A 17,819-nucleotide genomic window follows, 5' to 3' on the forward strand; every position below is an offset into this window, starting at 1 on the left:
CATGAATGTGTACATGTTGGCCTGTTGGCCCGGACAATGCTGGTCTAGGCAGTGCTGTTAATTAGTCCTGTTTCTGGCAGCGCTGCCAGCTGAGTTTGTCAGTTTGGGGGAAACCGGTAACCATGTTTGTCACCCAGAGCAGCGAGTATAGGGGCCCATCGAAGAAGAAGCCACCCTCGTCTTCTAAAACCCTGCATCTGGACACTTCACAGATACCCAAAACAGATAGCAAAATGCTGTCTACCGTGTCGTACAGCGAGAGCTTGAGAAGCGTAGTGAGTAGATACCACTCCGATTGGGGGCTTAACCAAATCCGCCAGACTGACGTGGTGGAACTTCAGCGCCTGCGGGAGGTTAAGGTTGCCGCCCATACCAAAAACATGGAGGAGTTCCTCAGAATGCACGGGCTATCTCTGGACGACTGCACGGCCCGCAAGACTGGAATGAAATATAGGTAAGCCAGACTTCTTCTTCTACCTACATTTGAAGTTCGATTTTCTCTGTAAGAAGGATCTCGACCAAAGGGCATACCAGAACAATTAAAAGGGGGTGCTAAAGAGATGCTGCAGTTCTGTTTTGAGGCATGTGGGAGGTGGGGAGGGTCTAATGCATGCACTTGTTAAATATCTCCTTCCAGTTGGAAGCGTAGGTAAAAACATAAAATCCTTATGGGATTGTTTCCTATAAACCAGTGGCAGTTCCTTTAAGAGAGCTTGCTAGAGTGCATGTACAAATTGAAAACTAGAATGTTATTGTGTGCTCACCAATATGGCCTGTTGATAGAAACTTTATAGTTGTTTATTGCATGGAATAGTCAGTATTTTCAGCTATGTATTGTTCTGATGAAATTATGTTTTTGGTGAAAGTAAATCTCACGTTAAATAATGAGGCTATAGTTAAAGAGCTGGTGTGCTTTTGTTACCTTGTCAAAAGAAATGACGTAAGCTAAGAACTTGGAGGTGGTGACAATCTGTAACTTTTTTCATTTATGAAAGTGAATGTTTATTGTATTACTTAAATTTGCTAAAGCAAATGGTATACATCAGGGTTGTCCAACTCCATGCCTCGAAGGCCAGAAACATGTTGGATTTTCTGGAAACCCATATTTATAATATTCATGAGTTAAATTTGCATACAATGATTCTAAATGCATGCACACTTTTTCTCATGAATATCGTGAAAATCCAAGGATTCCGGCCCTCGAATTGGACAACTGCGGTATACGGTATGCAGCAGTTACTAGATTGCAATGAATAGGACAAAAACGCAAGCTGCATTAAGCATGTTATGTTTCCTGACAGTTCACTTCTAGCCCACATTTAAACAGCTCCGGGTTCCCTCCTTGCGCTAATGATTTGGGTTGATTCCAGCATTCTCATTTTAATTTGGACCTTCTCTCAAGGCACCACATTGTAGGTGCCTTGAAGCACTAGTAATGCCATCACGACGTGCATTGCAAATATAAAACTTTATAAATGCATATTTTGCAATAGCCGCTTCATTTGTGCCTTTGCATTTTAAGGATGCAGAAGGAGTAGACTTGACACACAGGTGGCATGGTGATTGACTTTAGACTTTTACTAATCAGGAAAATAAGAGAAAACCTAACTTTCCCCATCTCTAACAGGGGTTTCCCTGCCTCAACTAAAATACTACGGGTTCGGTCTGAATTTTCATGTAACTCAATATTCCTCCAACCTGTGTCAAAAACCCTACTTGAACTTGAAACTAAACTAGAGATAAAGTAGACCTTCCGGAAGAATGACTCCCTTCATCATCCTTATTGGACAATGAGAATTTGGGAACATCTGCCATGCCAGGCCCATTCCACTGACACTAGGATTTCCATTGAAACTTCCTGACCCACAGATGCTTGTCCTTTGCCAACTTTGTGGTCCATTGTGTCTGCTTCATGTCACAGGTTTCTTGCTTGCACCCTTCCAATTCAGTTCAAAGAAGCACTACTCACCACTTCCTACGCTGATCCGGAAACTCAGAGGTGCTAACTCAAAATGTGCACTGGGCTGCTGACATCTGGGTGCAGCCTTCGTTCTTGCCAGTGACCGAATGAGATCTCAAAAGTAACAGTAAACGAGCACTGGCAAAGGCAACAGTTTGGGTTTTTGAGTAGGCATGCGATAATCATTTGCTAGGCACCGATATAATGCTGTACATAAGATTGCAACAGCTGGAAAATGGAGCGATTGCCTGGGCTTATGATGTCAGTACCTGACATATGCTTATCTAATACGTCATGCTAAAACTGTTGGCATTGTCATTTCTTGTTTAACAGGATTTCAGTGCATGTTATGTCAAGTAGCTGGCGGCATGCTTAGTTAAGACATTTGTATTACCACTAGCCGCTTACAGCTAAAGTTAAGCCATTTACTCTCTGCTGACTGCTTAAAAATAACACTAGCAGGTTTGTTATTTCTGCTCTTTATTCTTGCTCAAAGAGATCCCATAAGGATGTGTTTAGGGTGTGTGGGTGGGGGGGGGCAGATAGTTTGGTGGTAATGGCTATAGGGATTAGCATGGTCAAGAGCCGTCAATGTGTAGGGTAAATAAACAACACCCATAAGCTGTGGGTCCCTTCTCACATCTCCCCCAGACCTGTACTCCAATGCAATAGTTTCAGCATATACGTGGCGCTTAATCGCCACCTAATAGCCCATACTAAAAAAAAAACAGGCCCTGCTAGAAACAAACCTTCTTGCAGTTGTATATTTTTACACGTATGTCGTTGTTGTCAATTTGTAAAATAAATTTCTCACATTTGCAGAAAAACACGTATACCCAAGCCTCTCATAATGCCTCATGAGAGAAGTACAGAATAAACAGAGGGACTTGTTCTTATAGGAGACCCGAGCTATTGAGGCACAGGGCCATTTTGATTTCGTCCACTTTCTTCTACTTTCTGGTGATTCAGTGGCCGTATTGAGCTAAATCAAGCACGGTGTGTCAATTGAAGAAATCCCTCATTGATTCTGCTTTCCCTCTTTCAGGAAGTCTGACATTTCTCTACCTCTGTGGGACAACACAATAATTTTTGTGCCTTCTGAAAAGGATTTGATTTGCGATTTAGAAGAGGGTACATTATAGCTATATTTTATCTCCGTTTCTGCCAAAAAAAATCAACGTTAGATAATGAGTGTTAATGAGCACTTAGCATAACTTGTGGCAGTTGTAATTAAGGCTGTCTTTCTCGCAGAAGTATTTAAGTAGAGATGGAGGATCTGCTTTTGATTGTTGTTGTTAAGGGACACTTTGTGCTGTTTCTCTGGATGAGTGCTGTTTAGAAAGCTAATGGTACTGCTCGTGATAGATGCTAATGAATACACGTCGGTTTCATTGAATGGTATCGTGTTCCCAATGCTGCTTTCCTAGAAAACTGCTGCTTCGTTTTCCGATAGAGCTGGGTCAGTTGCAATGTCTCAAGTCGTCTGAAATTCCATAGCTTTGGTCAGGCAAGTGCCGCACGAGTACTACTTGAATGTGGACGTGTTCTAGGATGTCCACCTTTGTATGCCTCACTGTAAATAAAACATATACATATACTGAGCTTCCAATTGCAATACCTTCTTTCATCAATTTCTCCAATTTTGATTCTCTTGGTGTGAGAATCGGCCAGTATGCGTTTCGATGTACCTGTGGCTGCAACCATTTACGGAACCAGCTCACCTATCGTGCCATCTACCAACTCTTATCATAATTTTATGACCTCTGTTGCAATCATATTTTTCTAACAAATGCTGCAATTAATAATAACACTGATGCAATTTCTAGGAAATGCTCACAGGTGGCTGTCCTTTGTGTAGCTTGTAGAATGTTACACTGCTTTCCATCTGTCCTCTGCCTCCACTTCTTCTAGCATTTTCCAGACTTTGCTCCTGGTCATCAGCTAGGCTGTTACGCACTGCTTCCGGCAACGATTCTGCTCTATTCAGTTTTAGTTCTTTGAAGCGCTCCCTCTTCTTTGTATCTTAAATTCATTAGGCCCGAGCGCCTCCTCTGTAAGTGTGTTTTTGACCTTTTGCTTTTCTTTACATTTTTCAGTGTGGAAGCCCAAATCCATCACCAAGCAATCCAATGAGTGACTTGGTGACGTTTTATTCCCAGACAACCATCCTAAAGATCGGGGAAGGGCTTCTCAGACTACGGTCCGGTTAGCCTTGGATCCCTCTCACCAAGACTCCTCATGATGGACCGTTTATTGCTTGGTGAAGTTCCTTGGAAGCCTAATTTCAGCAGTCTTTCACCAGCTGATGTGAGGCCTGTAACCAAGCACACTTGGGAGGTGGTATTGCCATGACCCATAAAAAGCATGCAGTGGATTGGGACAATGAACACATATATATTCTTGGTTCCCTCTATGTTGTTTTGATGGTTTCTGTGAATGTATGTAATTCATGCACTGACAGCTTGGCAATCCCGGGTTTCCACTCTGTTTTTATGCCCGTTCACAGAAACAATCGTAAATGTTGTTGGCCATGAATATGACGGATGACATTTACATGAATCCCTTTTGATTACCACTGGTATTCGCAGGTGTAAGAAAAAAGACTGAATCTAAACGGCACAAGCACCAAAAGAGTCTAGTTGGCATCACTCTTTCCTGGCAGAAATCTGTCAGGAAACCAGTGGAACCTAAGCAGTAAATGCTGCTACAAGATTTGGGAACTTGTGAGGCTACCGCTACTCTAGTGTCCCCAGAATTATGGTCTTAATTTTTCATGTGGTGCCTGTATTCCCTCACAGACTTTCCAATCTTTTCTCTCCCTTCCACTTCTTTACCTGATCTTATGCCACCGTACTCTTTGCTCCCTTTTCTCTTCCTAATCCTTCTCTCATCTTCCCCTCTTACTCTCCCACCATATATTCCCTCCGACCTTCTCACCTGTACCCTCACACCTTCTCCTCTTACCTACCACTCCCCCGCTGTCTCTACTCTCTTCTTTCCTACTCTTTCCTCACACTTCTCCCCGAAACTTTTCACACTCATCTACCTCCTATCTCTACCACTTGCCCCTCCACCTTCCACTCTCTCAGACCTCCAAACCTCCCCTCTAATGCCTGCTTCTCCCTCTCTAGCAGTCACCTTTTTCTCTCTCTCACTCTACAAAACCCATCTCTCACTAACACTCACTCTCTATGCTCTCCTTCACCCTTTAGACTCATCACATACATCTCTTCCATTTCTTGATTCCCATTGCAGCACCACTCACTCACATATACTCTCACAATCAGAGATTCACTCTTCCTAATGGGTATCATTCTCTCACACACAATACGTTGCCTGCACTCCTATCCAACACCTCTACAGACTCTTCAGCACTCCTTCACCTTCTGTCCTCCTCCTGGTCTCTTGATCCACCTCGGCATCTCCTCACCTCCCCAGAACACCCGGAGTCTTCGTGGATCCCACAGATCTTTTATACCCCTGTATTCCTGCCTTTAATCTTTCCTCCTGGCCCCATTTGGTGTTCCATCTGACTATGGGACCCAATCTAATGCTGTCTTTTCCGTCGGGGTTCGGCCATTGCAGTGCAAAGCTGCATAGACCGCTCCTTTCTCCACCGCCCTTTTAGTGTGCACCCATCCGAGTAGTCTTTGTTATTCCACACTGGATGTCAGGTCAGCGTTAGGCTTAATCTCTGCTGTGGGATGAGTAATGCTTCCCACTGGTAATAGGCCCAATTGTCGGGCTCATGGGCTCTCTCTCGCGGTCGTCTGGGCTCACTCGGTATGGCTGTGCATGCTTATCTTGGAAGTCCTGAAAGAAAGTCAAAAGAACTCAGGCCAGGATCGAGGGTGCATGGCACTGGATGGTTGAAAGTTGCACCAGTTCTCGCATTGAAGGCACATTTAGTGGGGGTTTCAGGGACCGTGGCCCTCCCACATCCCATCTTTGGGGTAGGACTGCTCTGACATACGCCCTGGTAGGCCGCCTATCCCAGCTTGGGAGGGATCCCATTCGCCCTTGACCGGGTCAAGGCCCTTTCTCTGTCAGATTTGGCTTTGATAGCGATAGGGATAGGGAGAGCTGCTTGCCTACCTATGTTGTTTTTTGTATTGCATCTGACGCAATTGGTGTTTGGGATTGGATTTAGGAGGTTTTTTTAACCTGCTTTTTCCTTTTTGTGTGGGTTCACACACCCAAAGAAGTCCACAGATCCAGATGGGAGAATGCCTGAAACCTCACATTGTGGGCATTCAGCATCTTGGGGATCCCCTATAGGACCCCCATGTGGCGGTCCCAGGACAACTGGACTGGGACCTATCCACTGCCGGGGAGGCCAGCTAACATCATGGTGCCTCAGGGCACCGCCTCAACCTTATACGGAAGGCACCTCTATTGATATGTAGCCATGACCACAATAGATCATGCTCCAAGCTGCCTACCAGCCCTTCACTAAACTCACTGCACTAGCATTCTCAACCTCTTTCCCTCAAGCACACTGTATGCATGCCAACTAAGCCACTTGCACACCGTAATTGAAAAACCCTTCCAAAAGGCATCGGACAACAGAACACTAAACCTCTACTATCCACTTACATAGCACAGCCATGGCCATTGCATCCTAGCCTGTAGGCATTTGAGGCTCCCCCCCCATAAACACCTCTGCGCGCTCTCCCGGTTTGTAAAAAGAAAAAAAAGGGCAGATGGACATCTGTTTGCTCGTTTTTGAGGGAACCAGCAAAATGGATTTAAAAAAAAAGTTGTATGGGGTATAGTGAAAAGGCAAGGGTTAGAGCAAAAACGGGTGTGGTGGGAGGGCGCGGAGGGCTTCCCTCCCCGCCCCCAATTTAGAAAAAAACCCTGATGCTAATGCATCAGTGGAAGGGCATAATGCTAAAAATGCTTTGAAGTATAGCAACACCTGCTTTTGAAGCCCCCACAACTCACAGAAACACTTGAGCACATCTCAAGGCCATCACACGTCCATAACTAGTTTTTATGTAATACCAACAACATATTGCACTATTAAATGATATAAACAGTTCAATATGGACATTTTCTGGTTCTTTGCGTGACCGTTTTTGGACTAAACCCATAAATACATCTCAGAGTGAAGGGCTAATGGAATCTCAGCAATCATGATCACTCAACCTTTGTTAACTTTCCTTTTTTGTTGTAACCAATTTTGTTACTCTTACTTTCTCCCTCTTTCCCATTTCCATTTTATCTTCTCCCCTTTTCTCTTTTCCCCATAAACCAGACACCCTGGGTGAGGTCACAGTTCGCCCATACGGACAAGGTTTCGGCTTTTTAAGACCACTGCAGTGGTGATTTGCACAGTACAAAAGCTAATTAAGAAAACATAGAAGTGAAATTTCAATTGGCAGTAGCACCAGCGGATTAAACGCCCCTAATCGTGCTCCGAATAATGCAAGCCCGTAGCAAGCAAGCCTGCTATTACTAAGGATTTCAACACTTTGCTGTCAAGAATTCATTGTAAAACAGTGGTGTTCAAACTGTGGGGCTGGCGTCCATAGGAAGGCCCCAGGGATGTCTGGGGCGCGCGGGAGGCTCCTCAAAATGGGAGTACAGTGACTGCTTTTAATAGGGAATACAAGCAGATATGCTATTGGGGGCGGGGGCGGCAACAATACTTTTACTGAAAGGGGGGCTCTGCATAAAATAGAATACCACGGTTGTAAAACTACAGTTCTCGAAGCGGTTCCACTTACCCATTTTTTTAGCTCTAAATTGCTACATTGAAATTTATATGGGACATGTATTCAATGCCTTTTTTATGCACATTTGAATGCTTATAACATCTCCCATATGTGATTGACTTTTCTGGGCTAACTGAAAGTTGTATAGTAATGTGCTACTATGAATTGCTAGTCCTTTCTCTCCGTTTCGCTGACCTACAGAAACATGGCGACTCCTTTCAGATTTCAAATGGATATGCATTGCAATGTCTTAATATTTTATTTTTATTTATTGTAGTTAATGGAATCAAAACCTGCAGTTTTTGAAATTTAAGAGCTGTATAATGCAGCATCAGCATGTTTTTTTTGGAATGACAGTGTTATTTCGAAGCAGTCTAATGAGAGTGAAGGGTTTATTTGCAGTTGTAAATGTGGTACTCGTATAATACAAATGTCTTAACCAAGTATGCCTTACGACACGTGGTTTAAATCACTTCCTTGCACTGAAGTCATGTTAAAAACGAGCAATGACAAAGCCAACAGTGTTGGATTGTCTATACGTATTAGTATTAGGTGGGCACAGGCACTGCTACCATATGCCCACGAAATCACACCCTTTCCTAGCTGTTGCCATTTTATGGCCAGATAGTACCATTATGGCAATATCTGGAAAAGGCCTAGCCCTTGCCTACAAAAAAAACAGTTGTCCAGTATGTTGCAATTCAATTCCTGTTGAGAATAAGGACATAACGCAAACGAGAGTTAGGTAGGCCAACACTCTTTTATGTCAAGCAGAGTATGTTGACACAAGTGGCTTTAAGCATTACATCGATAGCGTTTTGAATAATATACAAATAAAGATATAATTGGGAGTCCCGAGGCTAGCCTGCCACAGAAGCAGTGTGACTCAATAAGAGGCTTCTCTGACCAGTGGAATTTAAGGACTTCCAAATCTAACAAATAGTCCTAGAGCATCTGACTAGTCAGGCCCAATATCCTTATCTTACCGGTGTTTACATGCAGAGTGCTCTCATGTGTACATCTAGCAATGTTTAATACACAAGCTATTCTGTATTCCTACTGTGTACCCTTCATAATTCAGATATCCTCTGCAACATTTTGTCTGAATTATTCTACATGCTATTCAAATCAATGTTTCCCAGTTGAATATGTGTATTTCGAATTAGCAAAAGATGGGCACTGTTGACCTCATCTCATCCAATCAGAATGCTCTGAATGCATTCAATAACTACTTCTATTGACTTTCTTCCAAATATTGTATTCAGAATCAGACAATTAAACAACAGAAAGCATTTCCGTGGCAAAGATGCACAAAAATAAAACGTGAATGCACAACTACCTGCCCCTTGGATGGAAACACGAGAACACCTGTTGGTAATGCCCTGCAAACTGTGTAGCAGAGCCCAGAGCGAACACTTAAGGAAACCAGGCCTGTCTCGTCCTTGGAATACAAGAGACCCCTTCTGTAGGAGGATCAATTTTCAGTGCAACCTCAAACGTGACATGCAACATCTACTTTAACACCACCAAGTGAAACCTAAAACATGGAAAAATGTTTTCTTTTAATTATACAGAACATCTCCACTTTTACATTACAGCTGTATGCTCATTAAAAACACTGTTCCAATTCAATCAAGTTTACAATACTTCACACAACCTTTAATCCACTAACATGTTTTCTCTCTAACTCAACTTTGCAAATAACGTTCATCCATGAGCACTACCACACAAAACCCTTTTGGTTATTCGAAATATGTGCTAATAGCCGCAGAGACCTTGGGAGGAGTAAATAACATGCTATGAACAAAAATAAATAATAATGAAAAGAATTACTCTTTCCCAACATATGGTCCTCATTTCCTCTACGCGTCATAACTTGGGGGGCGGTTCATCATCCCGTGGTAATGACTCCTCCCTCCATCCAAATGGCTTTAATGACTGTCTGTTGGCACTGGGCAAGGCCTATGCTGTCTTTAGTTGATGATAATTCTTGAATAAGATATCAGGGTCTAGCCAGAGCCTGCCCTAGAATGATAGAGGCTGAAGAGCAGAAAGTCCTTCTAACCTTTTAAATGCAAAATCTCGTTTTGAGCGGAGTGTAGGACTTTGCGGGACGGGCCCATCCTTTCTCCACAGTAAGATGGTAGAGATACAAGTTGTAAGTGCCCAAGTGGCTTTCCTGGAAAGTGCCTCTGCAACCAGTTTCGCTTTGCAAATTCTAAAAGTAGTGCTACTAAAATGGCACCAAATTGCACATTGAGCTTCATAATAAACCCTGAGCCTCGGTGCTGGTTGAGCCTACTCTTTTCTGGTTGGACATTCTCAATTACACTGGAACTAAATCCAATTCCCATATAATCAAATGCTAATTGAGGTTAGTTTAGACTTTATTATGTGCACTATGCCAGGAAAACAGCTTCAAGGTGCAGTAAATAAAACCACAAAAGACGTGACAGAAAAATGATGAAAAGCAAAATGCATCACAACATAGTAGCGTTTCATTCTGGTGACACATAGGAATAAGTAATTAAGCCATATTAAACAAGGTAGTACTTTTAGCTGCTTGCAAACTAATAATTGGGCAAAGACGGATCCTAGAGAAACAGGCAGAACCTGCCACTACGGAATGTCCCCAGCTTCTTGAAAATCGGTGACAAAAGAACCAATCTCTGACTTCATTGTTGGTATGGTGGTTTTGTGGAAAGTTTGGAATTGCTTGCTACTGGAGATGGATGAGCCCGACACAGGAACAATCATTCAGTAAGTTGATATCTGCCTCACGTTTATTTGTGAGGAACTGGTGGTCAGCCCAATTTATTGTGCCACGTAGAAGCATGGTCAGTCTTTTCAGCCCCCTCCCCTAATCGCTCATTTCTAGATCAATTGGTTTTTTCAAGTAGTTTCTTTCAAATGCCCACATAGCTTCAATTTTAATAATGGAGGTGAGACAGCGTGCCAGCCTATTTCAGCCTGTACCAGATTATGTGGATGCTGAGGACTAAGCAGGGGAAACTATTCGGCAAGGCAGCAAAGCTGGTAATGGGCCCTCCTCACACAGCTTTGGCCAGTGGTTGAAATAATACAGTGGCTCTGAAAAGGACTCCTAAATTACTAACCACATTGGCAAGCTAAGAAACCAGACAAAGAAAGCCTTTCTCTCCTTGGGCCTCTCCAGGTCCTTGCTTATCCCCACTCTTGGGTTGTCAGGGGGTCTCTCCTAGACATTGAGTTGCTCAGATGTGAAAACTGATCTCCCCTGGACCTCGGATTTCAGAATTCATAATAGAACCCTCCTGGAGCTAGCTTTTAATGGGTAGCCCATTCCCCACCCACTTCGGGGCCTTTTCAGGCTAATGCAACTCTTTGCATCTCTTGCCACAGGCCTTAGGCTTTCTCTAGTGGTTCTTGGTGGGAAACCTTTGACTCTGCTTTTCCATTTCTCCCATGGACTTGAGCGGCACTGTTGTGTCCTTATTCTCAGCTTTCTTCTTCTATGACTTGGTAGCTCTCCACCTCTGCTTGCACTGCCCTCCTCCAGGCAGCAGTGCTCCCAGTCATCTCTCCAGCAGCCTCCTCTTGTATCAAGGGAGCTTCAGCAATTAAGGCAGCTTCCTCTGTGTCCAAGACATTGAGTGAATGAATGTTCTCAGACCCTTTTACAGCCAAGGAGGCTGTGGGGTGTTTTGTCTTATTGGGTTTACCCTGGGAACCCTCCAGAGGCTTAATTCCCCTCGTTATCTGAGTTTGTTGAAGACGGTGCTGGGTTCATAGGGTAATTGGCTTCTATTAGGGTTTGAGTGGAAGCACAACATTTGATAAGTGTCTACGGTGTGCAGCGCCATCTTGGAAGACCCTGGATTGAGTGCAGCGGCTCAGCTGTATTCCTATCGTAGGAAATGTTTTGTTTAAGCCCATTGCACTTTTTGCTCCCGCATGTGGTGTACTGGGAACAGAAACCCTGTAGTTCAATGACAGGCTGGGTTACCCTAGGAAGAAAATGACCAGGTCTTTGGAGCCCGGAGACCTGTAAAGTGCAGACCCCAACGGGCTATCTTGGTGCAGGGTGAACATGTGCTCTATCAATACACATGTGCTCTACCAATGCACAATTTGTTATTGCATCCAGTCAAAACGTTAAAGAACCGGGCCTGCCTCCATGTTTTTAAAGTAAGTCCTGTGATTTCAAAAGTGGTACAAAAGTTATTTTTTCCTCTGCTTATATATTTGAGGGAAAAACTAGATATAGTAAAGCAATGTTTCCACAGTGTTTGGGCATAAAGGGCAATAAATCATGAAGTCCCTCGGATTCCTCCAAATCGCCAGTGTGTGTCACATGGGAAGCAGATTACTGGGAAGCAGATTACATTTAAAACGAGAAACCCGTTGGTGTTTCGTGTAATAGGTAGCAGCAGGAGTTTGGAGCGATTTTGAGAACCAGGAAAGAGTTTGAAGGAAGTTTGAGAGCACAACATGTTTAGTTGAGGTTTGTGAGAGGGAAAGGAGTTTGGTAGAGGTGACAAATAGGTGTTTCTGAAGAATGTTGTGGAGGTGAAGAGAGGAGAACATTGGGAGGTGAAAGGGGGAGAGTCTCAACACAGTTGAAGATGAGAGTACAAACATAGCCAGAATAGGAAGGTTTGTGAGGGCAATATTGAGCCAAGGGAGGGGTTAGATGCGATACCCCTACCTGAAGGGTCAGTCCCACTGTGGAAAGAGGCAAGAGCCTCTAGTGTGATGTTGAGGAGAAGACTCAGAATGGGAGGAGAGAGGCAGTGAAACGGATATGAGTCAGCCCCCTAAGCAGGAAGGTGACAGGCCTTCTCCAGCACTGGCTCTGTGAAAACCCAAAGGCTGGAAACAGCTTGTTGCCTCAGCTACCAAGTCGAAGAGAGGAAATGAGACCAAGAGAAACCAAGAAAAAGGGGACACAAAGAGAATCTGAGAAGAATGTGAGAACCCCTTTAAACCGGAGATTGAGACACAAAGCAAAGAGCTGATCAGAAAATAAGGATGCAGTACACCATTAATCCCAAGACTAAGAATCCTGGGGTAAAGTAACCATGAGAAGAAGGGCGAGAGAAACACTTAAACCAGAGGTGAAACTTTTAGAAAGGTGGAACTAAAGGCATGGGAGCCTGTTTGAGTCCAGGGATGTAGTGCTCTAGGTTACGGGAAGACATATTCTTTTTCCCGATTTACATTATACTGCCAGTTGTGTTGTCTTGGCTATGCTGTGTTCTTTTCACAGAATAAAGAAACGTAGTTTAATTGTATTTCCATTCTAGCCTGGTATAGTTAATCAGGAGTAAGACTCAGACACAGAGGCATTGTGATGAATGCTAAATGAAAGGTTGGATAAAGACCTATCTCGCTCTAACTCTGAGGGGATTCCCTGCCTCAACAAAGGATGTCCGTGTCCGAATGACCAGAAATAAAGAGTTCTCTGTCCTTTGTCCACAAATTCTATACTGACCCTTACAAGATAAACCGAAGAAAATATGCAAAGGTGTAAAGTCTTTCAAATGTCCATCTGTAGTGTTCTCCAGTGTTTCAAAAGGAGTAAAAATGAACAAATGATTAATGTTCCCCAAGTTTTCACAACACTCAGAACAATGGGGGAAGGTCTTCCCTTCCCTCGAGTTTTCAACTTCTCTTCATCTCTCAACCACAGTTCTTTTCCTTGGTAAAAGGCAACTTTCCAATCTAGTGGGGTATGCCTCTGTTGCCCAAGATTCACACACTGAAGGGTTCTTCGTTATCCCTTGACTCACTTAGTTCCTCAAAGTTACATCACTTTTCCATCACAAGGAAGTATGGTTTCCTTCCCCTGGGTTTCCATACGCTTTTAAGATGCTTTCTTGAGTATCTTTATTGATGATGGGATGCGGTTCCTTGACTTGCAATCCCCTTGCCTGGTATAATTCCCTGCCAGGACTTTGCAACACTCAATTTCCCTTCTTGGTGCGGGTCTCAAGACTTGCCACAAGTTGCCTTGTATACTCTCATGCCAGGACTTATTCTCAATGTTCTCTTACTCTTCGGGTTGCTTGCTTCTCTCTGTCATCCCGAGACCCTTCCTTCATCTGCACACGCCGATTCTCTGCTGTCTCATCCTCGCACTCTCGCTCCGCGACTAACTTTCACTGTGCCTTCTGCCAGCGTAATGATGGCATCCGGTACCTCTCTGCTCTTCCTCGGCACAGTGAAGTATGTGTCTCGCATTCAAGAGTCATCTTCCCTCTCTCGTGCCATTGGCTTTATTCTTGCATTTCCTCCAGCCCAAGGTAAGGATGACAGGTTCTTAGGCTTCTCAGGTCCTGCTTTCTTTGGCCCCTAGGGAGAGTTTTGCAGCACAGGCTCACCTCCCTAGGCTCAAACAGCGGGTTCCCCCTTGGGGAGAAGGGGCGAATACCTGTGAATCATCACAGCATGTAAGTATATATAGGGCATGAAAACAAAGGGAATGGTTGGGATGATAGAGAGATGAGTGAAGAAAGGTGAGGAGGTACGAGGCTATATATGCATTTGAAAACTATATTTATTAAATGAGAGCCAAGCGAGGGATCAGAGAGAGGGTGTAATCAAGGTAATGGGGAAAGTCAGCAGAGAGTATGTATGGCACAATTAAAGATAAAGCGATGGGGGCCAAGTTGATAGGAAAGAAGGCCAATAAGAAGTGCAGAGCAGTACTCCAGTCGAAAGAAGATGAAAGTTGATATTCTCACTGTGGTGGCATGAAAAGTCAAGAAAGGTCAAGCTTTATGAATGTTGGAGAGTTGAACGCGACAGGAGTGAGCAGTATTCTAGATGTGGGGGGAGAAGGAGAGTGCAGAGTCAAGCATATGCCCAAGTCGCAAGCTGTATTTGAGAATAGGAGGGTGGATGGAGGAAATGAGATGGGAGGTGAGAGAAAGGGGGGAAAAAGAATCTCTGTTTTGGAGGTGGTCACAGATGGATTTAATTATTCTCGGAGTCTCATAGATGTTTTAAGGATTTTATTGGGAGTTGCAACTAAGGAGTACCAACTGTTCTTCCTCTTAGTGGATAGATTGTTCAGCATAAAAACAGATAAGTGGTGCTTCAATAGGATGTACTAGCTGGCAAAAAGGGTTTAGAAGTAGCACAAAGGCTCTCTGACCCTGCCACAAACCTTCTCCCTTGTCCAGGTGTCTGTAACCCCTGTTAGTGCTATTGATTGATTGATGACACCTACTTTCTAATGCCTGGCTTATTCTATTGATGTTTCCCTAAAAGGAGGCTTACTGACTTCTTCAGGGACTTCCTAACTTTCCCAACTCTCACCATAGGTTAGTGTTCGAATTGGGGATGGGATTGTGCTTTGCAATTGCTCTGTAAGATCTATTTACCTCCATGCATGACCAACAGTACCTTGCCCTTCTCCTCTCCTCAACTCCTCAGAACCAACCTTATGCTCCTCTGATGTGCCACTCTGCATTTCTCCTGCCTCCACCCTTTGTCTTCTCCCCCTCCTCCCACTTCTACCACTACTACTACACTTTTCCACACTACTGTTCCTGCCACATCACCACTACTCCTCCTCCTACATCACAACTCCCCCACCACTATTCAACCACCCTCCGATTACTGCTCTCCCCCCACTACGACTACTACTCTTCTCCCACTACTACCTCTGCTCACACTCCTCAGACCCCTCTTTCATTCAGTACCATTCGATTCATTCACTCATTACACTAACCTCTATTCACTTGCCAGCAAACACACACACTCACACTGCAGCACCCTTGCACTCACTCAGCCAATACCTCACCTTTCTGCAATAAATGCTTCCACACTCAACCACTCCTTACTTCCTCACTCCTTCTGTTCCTCGTCCACCACCGCCACTGCTGACCTCATCTGAAAAACCTATACTTCCTGTGGGCTACTCTTATAGCCCACCTCCTCTGAGTGGTTCACTTACCCTAACCAATCTCTCTGCTCTTTCTCCGCCCTGAAGGTGTTGCCTTTTGGCAAAGCATTAAATATGGGGCTAAATCCAGCCCATTTCCCCATGAGGGTTTGCTGTGTAACAAACATAATGGCAGCCTGGTATGGGTAAAGTTCAAGTTCGTGTTCAGAATTCACCCAGTAATTTAAGACTTCAGGGGGTTGCCCAGGTCTGTCCCAACATTCCTTGGTAATCTAGGGAGTGAGCTTGTGTGTGCCAGTGTCCGCTGATGCTTCTGGGCGACACTGCCCCATTTCCCTGAATACATAGGATCACAGCTCTCTCTCTCTCGTTTGTCGGGCAGCTCAGCGTTGACTTATATGTGCGTCAGGTAAGCAGCGGATTTTGGTGTTTGGGGTTTCTCTTCTCTTTTTTTCTCCATCTCTGCCAATTAAAGAAAACTCTGACAAACATTTTGGCAACGAGGCATGGCATGAGACAGTATTCATGCGGTAAATCATGTGAGCACAAGGGAAAGAGGTAGGACCTTGGGCTCTTTTCTGCTATTGGCCACTTTAGGGTGAGTTTGGCCTCTGGAATACTCCCTTCTCCTCCAACTTCCTATAAAGATGGGTTCTTAGCCTCTCGATAAGGCCAGGTTACTACCCTTGTCACAGAGTTGCTCAGATGTTGCAAATGGGAGTACTTTCAAGTTTGTACTGCCAGAAGACAGGTAGACATTTATGTGTGACGGATGTTGGAGAAAGAAGCAAGAGATATAGATTTGAGTCATCAGCATAGAAATGGGAGGAAAGGCAAAATGAGGAGATAATGGAAGAATCAGGGGCACTGTAGAGAGTAAAAAGAAGAGGACTCATTACAGAATGCTGAGGAACCCCATATAGCAAAGGAAAGGTAAAAGAACCTTTGCCAGCCCATGAAGTGGAGAAAAACGATTATCAAGGTAGGATTGGGTCCAAAGGAAAACTGAGCCAGAAAAACAAAGTGAGTTAAAAGTAGAAAGAGTGGGAAGATCAACTGTGCCAAAGTCAGCAGAAAGGTCAATAAGAATAAAAAGACTGCTTGGCGTGTCTGGCAGATAAAAGAGAGTTGGACACACTGAGGAGAGCAGTTTCAATGGAATGCAACGATCTGAATACAGATTGAGACTGAGGGAGAAGGGAGTTAGCATTGAAATAAGGAGGTATTTTTGAATAGGCTACTCTTTCCAGAATTTTTGTTCAGAAAGGAAGAATAATTATCAAGAGAAGAAGGATCAAGGTTGGACTTTTTAAAGATAGGTAGTATGACTGCATTTTTAAAGTCTAGAGGGAAAGCTAGAAGAGGGGGATGAGTTCATGAGGAAAGTGATGATCGGTAGTAGAAGATGGACTTTGGGAATAAGCCAGGAAGGGAGGGGATGAAGAAGCGATGAATTGGGGTGAGCTTCAGCAAGATAGCGAGCAGTGTCAGAAAGAAGTGTGAAGGAGGACAGGGAAGAGTAGACCGAAGTAGGGAGGGAAGCAAAGGGATATTAATAGAACACCAAGAAGAGCATAGTTGTGAAACGTTTTTAGAAAAGAAAGATGCAAAGTCAGGGGATAAGGGGAGGAAGGTGGACAAGATTTCTTTTACAAGCAAAAACAAGCGTCAAGGATGTGGTGAATATGAAAGGATGAGATCAGGGAAGTAGTGTCTGAGCAGCAAAGAGCGGGGATTGTAAGATGCATGAAGTGAAGAGGGTAAATCAGGAGCCTCAGAATAGTGGTGGTATTGTTTGCAATACGTTCAGCTAGGCAAAGTGAGGATGGAAAATTGAGATGGTGAGGTGTAAGCTAGTGTTGATGATGTTTTCAGGAGCAACCAAAAGTGTGAGCGGACCGAAGACAGGCCATAGTTGCCATGAGACTAGTTAAGAGATGAGAGGACAGCGTTTATGGGAGAATTCTTAGATAGATAGCAGGGAGGATAAGAGGAAGGAGATAAAGGTGGAGATATCAAAAGATATGAGGTTACGACGAGTAAAGTAGGGAGATGAACTGGGGGATTTAAAAGGAGGGAACAGCAATGTTGAGAAAGATGACAGAAAAGCATCAGAAGTAGGGAATGGATGAGCTGAAACCTTCTCGATAGAAGTGCCGGAAGCAGAGATAAGATCCAGAGAGATGAGAGGGAAGGCAGAGATACTGCATAAGGTTAAAAGACAATCAAGGAGAGGAGGAATGGGAGA

At 44.0% G+C, this 17,819-nt stretch overlaps 1 protein-coding gene across 6 annotated transcripts in view; it reads left to right on the top strand.

Moving 5' to 3' along the window:
• The window catches only part of KCNAB2 (potassium voltage-gated channel subfamily A regulatory beta subunit 2), a 1,347,681-nt gene that overhangs the window by 616,962 nt on the left and 712,900 nt on the right, over positions 1-17,819 (top strand). The window contains exon 2 of one of the 6 annotated variants that reach the window (XM_069610269.1): positions 213-454. The exons of the other annotated variants lie outside the window; for them this stretch is intronic. Coding sequence (XP_069466370.1) covers positions 213-454 — 242 coding nt within the window. The remainder of the gene's footprint in view (positions 1-212; positions 455-17,819) is intronic. 6 annotated transcript variants of the gene reach the window in all.

The sequence above is a fragment of the Ambystoma mexicanum genome, chromosome 8 (assembly GCF_040938575.1).
Source record: "Ambystoma mexicanum isolate Mex_15411 chromosome 8, UKY_AmexF1_1, whole genome shotgun sequence".
Classification (NCBI taxonomy): domain Eukaryota; kingdom Metazoa; phylum Chordata; class Amphibia; order Caudata; family Ambystomatidae; genus Ambystoma; species Ambystoma mexicanum.